General features: G+C 47.6%; 2 protein-coding genes across 2 annotated transcripts; one reads left to right on the forward strand and one right to left on the reverse strand.

Moving 5' to 3' along the window:
• The first annotated feature begins 2888 nt into the window (after window positions 1–2888).
• Window positions 2889–4264, forward strand: tmem86b (transmembrane protein 86B). The gene is given in 6 exon segments (XM_070442355.1): window positions 2889–3098; window positions 3101–3262; window positions 3264–3300; window positions 3303–3352; window positions 3354–3444; window positions 3447–4264. Coding segments are annotated over 6 exon segments (456 nt in total). The 5' UTR covers window positions 2889–3062; the 3' UTR covers window positions 3527–4264.
• On the reverse strand, window positions 4199–8966 carry hspbp1 (HSPA (heat shock 70kDa) binding protein, cytoplasmic cochaperone 1). The gene is given in 7 exon segments (XM_024145453.2): window positions 4199–5334; window positions 5336–5358; window positions 7430–7509; window positions 7512–7546; window positions 7639–7732; window positions 7930–8085; window positions 8239–8966. Coding segments are annotated over 7 exon segments (660 nt in total). The 5' UTR covers window positions 8459–8966; the 3' UTR covers window positions 4199–5282.
• Between the last annotated feature and the right edge of the window lie 341 nt (window positions 8967–9307).

Raw genomic sequence — 9307 nt, forward strand, 5'->3', positions numbered from 1 at the left:
GACATGAATCCCATGTCTACTGGATGTCAACTGGGAGGTTGGCAGATGAATCTCAAGTCTGACTGAGCATGTCACTGGAGGGTGGCAGTTGGATCCCATGGTCTGACTGGATGTCACTGGAGGGTTGGCAGTTTGATCTCATATGTCTGAACTGGATGTCATGGACGGGTTGGCAGTTTTGAATCTCATGTCTGACTGTCGATGTCACTGGAGGGCGTTGGCAGTTTGGATCCCAATGTCTGACTGGATGTCACCTGGAGGTTGGCAGGATATCGTTGGCTGTTCATGAGGTTGGCAAAGTTGATCTATGTCCTGAGCTTGGTGAAATGTCTAGATTACTGCGAGGGTTGGCAGTTTGAGTCCCCATGTCTGACTGGATGTCACTGGAGGGTTGGCAGTTTGAATCCAATGTCTGACTGTGATGTCAACTGGAGGGTTGACAGTTTAAATCCGATGTCTGACTGATGTCACTGGAGGGTTGCAGTTTTGATCCATGTTCTGACTGGATGTCACTGGAGGGTTGGCAGTTTGAATCCCCATGTCTGACTGTGTCACTGGGTTGCATGATCCATAGTCTGTGGAGGTCTGGGGAGCCGGCAGTATTGAATCCCAATGTCTGACTGGATGTCACTGGAGCGGTTGGCAGTATGAAATCCCATGTCTGACCTGGATGTCACTGGAGGTTTGAGCAGTTGAATCAACCCATGTCGGAACTGGATGTCACTGGAGCGGCTGGCATTTTGATCCGCATGCTCTGACTGCGATGTCACTGGAGGGTTGGCATGTTTTGAATCCCATGTCTGACTGGATGTCACTGGAGGGTTTGCAAGTTGAATCGCATGCTCTGACTGGAATGTTCACTGGAGGGTTGGCAGTATGAATCCCATGTCTGACTGGATGTTCACTGGAGGGCTTGCAGTATGGAATCCCATGTCTGACTGGATGGTCACTGGAGGGTTGCAGTTGGAATCCCATGTGCTAGACTGGCATGTCACCGGGGGGTCGGCAGTTGAATCTTCACTGTCTGACTGGATGTCACTGGAAGGGTGGGCAAGTTTGCAATGCCATGTCTGACTTGGATATGCACTGGGAGGGTTGGGCCAGTTTGGATTCAATGTCTGACTGGATGTCACTGGAGGGTTGGCAGTCTTGAATCTCCATGTCTGACTGGATGTCCACTGCGAGGGTTGGGCAGTTTGTGCAGTCCGCATTGTCTGACTGGATGTCAATGGAGGGTTGGCAGTTTGAAATCTCATGTTGGACTTGGATGTCACGGAGGTTGCGTGGAAACGGGTCTGTGGAGACGGAGTTTGGCAGTTTGGTCCGCATGTCTGACTGATGTCACTGGAGGGTTTGGCAGTTTGAATTGCCATGTCTGACTGGATGTCACTGGAGGGTTGGCAGTTTGAATCCATGTCTGACTGGATGTCACTGGAGGGTTGGCCAGTTTTGAATCTCATGTCTGACTGGATTCACTGGAGGGTTGGCAGTATGAATCCCATGTCTGACTGGATGTCACTGGAGGGTTGCAGTTATGAATCCCATGTCTGACTGATGTCACTGGAGTGGCAGTTTGAATCCCATGTCTGACTGGATGTCACTGGAGGTTGCAGGTTTGAATCCCATGTCTGACTGGATGTCACTGGAGGGTTGGCAGTTTGAATCTTATGTCTGACTGGATGTCACTGAGGGTTGGCAGTATTGAATCCATGTCTGACTGGATGTCCACTGGAGGGTTGCAGTATGAATCCCATGTCTGACTGGATGTCACTGGAGGGTTGGCAGTTATGAATCCCAGTCGACTGGATTCACTGGGGTGCAGTATGAATCCCATGTCTGACTGGATGTCACTGGAGGGTTGGCAGTTTGAATCCCATGTCTGACTGGATGTCACTGAGGGTGGCAGTTATGAATCCCATGTCTGACTGGATGTCACTGAGCAGTTGCAGTATGAATCCATGTCTGACTGGATGTCACTGGAGGTTGGCAGTTTGAATCCCTGTCTAATGATGTCAATGGAGGTTGGCAGTTTGAATCTCATGTCTGACTGGATGTCACTGGAGGGTTGGCATTTGGATCCATGCTGACTGATGTCACTTGAGGTTGGCAGTTTGGATTCATGTCTGACTGGATGTCATGGAGTGGCAGTTTGAATCTCATGTCTGACGAGATGTCACTGGAGGGTTGGCAGTTTGATCCCAGTCTGACTGGATGTCACTGGAGTTGGCAGTTTGGATCCCATGTCTGATGGATGCACTGGAGGTTGGCATTTGAATCTCAGTCTGACTAGGCTGTCACTAGCGAGGGTTGGCAGTTGATCTCATTCTGACTGCGATGTCACTGGAGGGTTGGCATTGAATCCATGTCTGACGGATGTCACTGGAGGTTGGCCATTTGAATCTGATGTCTTACTGGATGTCACTAAGGTTGCAGTTTGAATCTCATGTCTGACTGGATGTCACTGGAGGTTGGCAGTTAAATCCCATGTCTGACTGGATGTCACTGAGGGTGGCAGTTTGAATCCATGTCTGACTGGATGTCACTGGAGCGGTTGGCAGTTTAATCCCATGTTGACTGATGTCACTGGAGGGTGGCAGTTTGAATCCATGTCTGACTGGATGTCACTGGAGGTTGGCAGTTTGAATCTCATGTCTGACTCGATGTCACTGGAGGGTGGTAGTTTGAATCCAGCTGACTGCGGTGTCACTGGAGGGTTGCAGTTGAATCCCATGTTCTGACTGGATGTCACTGGAGGGTTGCATTTGGAATTCATGTCTGACTGCGATGTCACTGGAGGTGGCTGGTGTGTAACGTCACTGGAGACTCTGACCTACTTCTATGACTATAACCATGTATTGTGCCATCACTGCTGTTTGCACTTAGCAAGACACTTAACCCACCATTGCTGCTCTTGGGGGTGTTGCACTGCAGCTGACCCTGTGCTCAAACCGCTCTGTGTGTGTCTTGTTGGGGGGCGATTAAAGCAAATAGAAAAATCTCTATTTCAGGTGGAATACGAGCAATAAAGTAATGTTGTTGTCTCTCTAATCCTCTCTTCAGGAATGGCCTACTTCGCCTTGGCCCACCTGCTCTACTCCCCTCAACCTTCCTCTCCACTCGTTACTCCTCCCTCAGCCCCTCCTCTTCCCTGTCCTACTTCTTCTGCCTGCTCCTGTGGCTGCTGGGGGGAGGCCTCTACGCCTTACCTCTTCCCTTCCTGCAGAAGACGCCGGACGCGGCCGCCCTGATCCCGCCGGCGTCGGGTGTACGTGGCTCTGATCGTTCTGATGGCTAACGCTGGCGGTTCACCCGCCGACCGCTGATCATGCTGGGCACAAGTTTGATCTTCATGGACCTCTGACCTGACGCTGGCGCTGCAGACCTTCAAAATGTGACGCGAGCCCCTGGAGCACGGCAGGCACATCGTCATGACGACTAACTACCTGGCCAGCTGCTGATCGGCGTGGGCGACATCAAGGCCGTGGAGGGCGGGGATGAGTTTGCAAATGGAAGAAATCTTAGTTAAGGGGTATATCAGATATGGCTAGTCCCGATTTTCCACCCTGCTCCCGAAGTGTGCAAATAACTGCCACACTTTCTCACATGGATTTAAAAATGGTGGAAAACCTCCTCCAGCCAACTGCTATATTATACTAATCTCATGCTTTTAAATCAATGACAGGGAGTGTTCAATGCACAATTCTGAAAAGGCGTGGAGAATCGGACGCTTGCATGGAAAGCAAACTTGGGACTACTGCTCTCTGACTAGTCGACAGCTATAGGAACTCAAGCTGTCTGTTGAGACTAGACTGAGAATGTGGCAGAAAAAAGTTGAAAAAGGAAGATTATCCACCAAAGAGAAAATCCTCTTATTTAAACAAAACCTCGAGTATACAGACAGTTCGCTCCATTTTGGAGAAAGCTCAGGGATGGGGCTGGGGAAACATAACCACTGCCAAATTCATAGACCGCTACGGATGCAAGGACTGGACATGAGATCACATGAAGTTTTTAATAGTCCAGAATAAATTCTAATTTAGAAGGGTAATGATATTTCAATGTCTGTGAAAACAGTCCTACGGTCTAAAGAAATGATTTGAGATTTGATGCACTTCCCTTGTTAGTTGTGGTTTATCAAACACATTCCGTATAACTGTTTTGATATGAAAGAGACTATTCTCAGAAATGAAGTCCCTTATGAAAAAGAAAATGTGTATTTATTCATGATATGAAATGAGGATGAAAAATAAACAAAGTTGTGTTACATATTTCATGTTATTTTCAGACTAAAAACTCTGCCAAAAGTCATCCATTATGTTTATAGACACAGACAAGACAGAAACATCTCAAACAAAACATTGACAAATGGTGGATATTCTGAATGAAAACAGTCATTAACAAAGCCAACACAAGAAGCCAACAGAAATGATTTATAGGTAGTGAAAACTTGATTCAAAATGATTCTAATAAACATACTGACTAATGAAGCTGAAAGCTGAAAGATGCTAAACGGGTAACTTTATTTTACAGCCAATTACCTGCTACTTATTCAGAAACATAACTATTTTTATGTAATTTAAACAGTGTAAATTACTTAATATTACCCAATAACTAGTTGTCACTTGGTAAATAATTTTTACGAACAAGAGGATACCAATTATTACAACAGTAACGTCACACTATGCCAGATAAATAAATGGTGACAGGGCTGTAAAATAGCATTACCACAAAATGTTACATCTGATATCTTTATGTCTGGAATCTGAGGTTTTCTTGGGCACACCCAGAATCCAAAGGTCAGGCTTCTCTAATCTGTTTCTTCAGCAGCATAACAGCAACACGGGGAAGTACGGTCCACAAGCAGGATCAGAGAACCTGAATAAATGTTCAGAAAGACTAGCCGCGTACTATCGGAAAAAAAATATTATATCTTTATTCATCCAGGAAACACCTTGAAGTTAGAAACCTCTTTTGCAAGAGGTCAGCAGGAAGTATGTCAGGTGTATATCCAATACATAAGATATATAGACTGACATGGTAGAAGGACGGAAACACAAGAGCGCTGAAGTTAATCTGGTGCCTGGTGACAGTGATATGTGAAGCACCCTGCTCTTAAAGCTCTGCACATGTAGGTGCCACCTGCTGTCTGGGTCTAGATGGACAAGACCCATCAGATATTTCCTCAAGGAGAGTTCAGTAGTTATTATACCAATACAGGTATGTCTCCTATGTCCTCCTAGCCAATGACGGCACTGCAGGAGAAGTGGAGGACAGTTGGATTTTCAGCGATCCATTCCACTGTCGCAGGTTTCTCCGCAGAAACAAGCAGACGCAGCGCTTGCAGAACTCCAACTCTTCCTCATAAGAGGGAGACCAAGGAGAACTATGTCAAGGAAATAGGACAGATCTGCCTTAGTGGCAAATAACTAACAATATAGATATAAATAGAAAAAATGGGGGGAAATCCGAATACATTATTTCCATGTTATTAGCGATGCACCTTGAGAGATGAGAAGACCGGGGGGAAAAGTAAGAGGGCAAGAATTGAAAAGGTGATCATGAGGAGATGGGAGTGACAAAAGGAGGGAAACAGTATATAGAGAGAGGAGAGGAGACACATGGGAGTGACAGAGGAGACTGGTATTAGAGAGATGGAGAGGAGACACATGGGGAGTGACAGAGGCGAGGTATTAGAAGGAGATGGAGAGGAGACACATGGGGAGTGACAGAGGGACGGTATTAGAGAGATGGAGAGGAGACACAGGGAGTGACAGAGGGTGGTATTAGACAACACGGGGAGTGACAGAGGGGACGGTATTAGAGAGGATGGAGAGGAGACACACGGGGAGTGACAGAGGGATGCGTATTAGAGAGATGGGAGGAGACACATGGGAGTGACAGAGGGACGGTATTTAGAGAGATGGAGAGCAGACACACGGGGAGTGACAGAGGGATGGTATTAGAGAGAGGGAGAGGAGACACATGGGGAGTGACAGAGGGAGGTATTAGAGAGATGGAGATGAGGGAGACACATGGGAGTGACAGAGGGACGGTATTAGAGAGATGGAGAGAGGAGACACATGGGGAGTGACAGAGGAGGTATTAGAGAGATGGAGAGGAGACACATGGGGAGTGACAGAGGGAGGGTATTAGAGAGATGGAGAGGAACACATGGGGAGTGACAGAGGACGGTATTAGAGAGATGAGAAGAGACACATGGGGAGTGACAGAGGGATGGTATTAGAACACGGGGAGTGACAGAGGGACAGTATTAGAGAGATGGAGAGGAGACACAAGGGAGTGACAGAGGGATGGTATTAGACACACGGGGAGTGACAGAGGGACGGTATTAGAGAGATGGAGAGGAGACACAGGGAGTGACAGAGGGACGGTATTTAGAAGCACGGGGAGTGACAGAGGGATCGGTATTAGAGAGATGGAGAGGAGACACACGGGAGTGACAGAGGGATGGTATTGAGACACGGGGTGACAGAGGGATGTATTAAGAGAGGATGAGAGGGAGAACACGGGGAGGACAGAGGGATGGTATTAGAACACGGGGAGTGACAGAGGGAGGTATTAGAGAGATGGAGAGGAGACACAGGGAGTGACAGAAGGGATGGTATTAGACACAGGGATGACAGAGGGATGATTAGAGAGATGGAGAGGAGACACACGGGGAGTGACAGAGGGACGGTATTAGAGAGATGGAGAGGAGACACACGGGAGTGACAGAGGGACGTATTAGAGAGATGGAGAGAGGGACACAGGGAGTGACAGAGGATGGTATTAGAGAGATGGAGAGAGACACATGGGGGACAGAGGGATGGTATTAGACACACGGGGAGTGACAGAGGGATGGTATTAGAGAGATGGAGAGGAGACACACCGGGGAGTGACAGAGGGATGTATTAGACACACGGGGAGTGACAGAGGGATGGTATTAGAGAGATGGAGAGGAGACACATGGGGAGTGACAGAGGGACGGTATTAGAGAGATTGGAGAGGAGACACATGGGAGTGACAGAGGGAGTATTAGAAGATGGAGAGGAGACACATGGGGAGTGGACAGAGGAGTATTAGAGAGATGGAGAGGGACACATGGGGAGTGACAGAGGGACGGTATTAGAGAGATGGAGAGAGGAGACATGGGGAGTGACAAGAGGACGGTATTTAGAGAGATGAGAGAGGAGACACATGGGGAGTGACAGAGGGATGGTATTAGAGAAGATGGAGAGGGAACATATGGGGAGTGACAGAGGGACGTATTAGAGAGATGGAGAGGAGACACATGGGGAGTGACAGAGGAACGGTATTAGAGAGATGGAGAGGAGACACATGGGGAGTGACAGAGGGACGTATTAGAGAGATGGAGAGGAGACACATGGGGAGTGACAGAGGACGTGGATGGAGAAAGTGTGTAGGGTACCAAACCTGACACTTCCTCTCTCCCCTGCAGATCCTCAGCCCGCTGGTTGAGCATCTCCTCCAGCCCCAAGTGGGGCTCTGACAGTCCCTCAGACCCAGAGGACTCTCCTCCACCAGGCTAACAGACAGAGAATTTGTTTTATTGAAGCTCTATTGAGAAGACATTGCAAGTTCCAAGCCATTTTCTCTGTGTGTTTCCCATGTTATTACCAGCAGAGGCGCCGAGGCACATGCTCTGGAAGGAGGAGTGAGCGTGCGTAGAAGGACACCAGCTGTTGCACCATACCCATGGAGAGAACTGTATCTGAGACAGGGAGAGATAGTACATTGCCACACAAGGACACACATTTCTTTAGTTATGATCCAAATAACCCAGTTCAAATCATTTCTTAGATCGGGGGACACAAAGCATGATACTCTCTATAGACACTACCAATHACAACACACAGCAYCAAACAGAGTCTCGCTGTCAGACTGAGTCACTGTTKGTCACACACAAACCTTTATGCTCTGGGTGGACTGTGAGCAGGTTGAGGAGTAAGAAAGACGACTTGGTCCTCAGTTTCTCGTTGTCAGACTGCATGCCTCTCATCAGCACAGAGAAGCCATCGTGAGACAGGAAGGCCCTGAGACCTACTTCCTGCTCACGCACCAGACCTGATGGAGAGAGAAAGGGTTACTGTGTGGTACTTCACTGCTGCTCAAATCTAAATAAAATCCTATCAGCAACACCCAGGCCAGTGGAACTTCATTTAGATCTGAGAGGAACAGGATATACTAGCAATATTGTTGCCAAGTGTCAACACTTACAGGAGACAGCGTAGAGGGCCTTCACTCGAACGGTGGGGTGGGGATCTGAGTCGGTCAGCTGCAGCAGTTTGGATAGCGCCCCCTTGCTGAGTAAGTGGCACTGCACTTCGGGCATGTTCTGGGCACAGGAGGCGATGAGCTGGGCACCACGCCACCTCACGCTGCCCTGAGGATGATTCAAGCACTGCGACATACACAGGTCCAACCCACCCAGGGTCATCAGGTCTGACACACAGACAGACGAGASACATTACAATGGARACAGTATTATTAATGAATATAACTTGTCATTCATGTCCATGTTTAACTGTCTTTACTGGATTATCAGTAATATACAGTAATATACAGTGCATTAGGAAAGTATTCAGACCCCTCGACTTTACACATTTTGTTACATTACAGCCTTACTCAAAAATGTATAAAAAAAAAAAATCATCACACACAATACCCCATAATGATAAATAGTAAACACGTTTTTAGAAATGTTTGCAAATATATTAAAAAGAATAAACAGAAATACCTTATTTACATAAGTATTCAGACCCTTTGCTATGAGACTCGAAATTGAGCTCAGGTGCATCCTGTTTCCATTGATATTCCTTGAGATGTTACAACTTGGGAGTCCACCTGTGGTAAATTAAATTGATTGGACATGATTTGGAAAACCAAGCTATGAGAATGAAGGAATTGTCCATAGAGCTCCGAGACAGGATTGTGTCAAAGCACAAATCTGGGGAAGTGCACCAAAAAATGTGCCTGCAGCATGAAGGTCCCAAGAAGTGCCTCCTCATTCTTAAAATGGAAGAATTTGGAACCACCAAGACTCTTCCTAGAGCTGGCCGCCCGGCCAAACTGAGCAATTAGGTAGAAGCGCCTTGGTCAGGAGGTGACCAAGAACCCGATGGTCACTCTGACAGAGCTCCAGTTCCTCTGTGAAGATGGAGAACCTTCCAGAAGGACAACCATCTCTGAAGCACTCCACCAATCAGGCCTTTATGGTAGAGTGGCCAGACAGAAGCCACACCTCAGTAAAAGGAGTGACAGCCCGCTTGGTGTTTTAATCTGCTCT

This window comes from Salvelinus sp. IW2-2015, unplaced genomic scaffold (assembly GCF_002910315.2).
Source record: "Salvelinus sp. IW2-2015 unplaced genomic scaffold, ASM291031v2 Un_scaffold8327, whole genome shotgun sequence".
In the NCBI taxonomy this organism is placed as follows: domain Eukaryota; kingdom Metazoa; phylum Chordata; class Actinopteri; order Salmoniformes; family Salmonidae; genus Salvelinus; species Salvelinus sp. IW2-2015.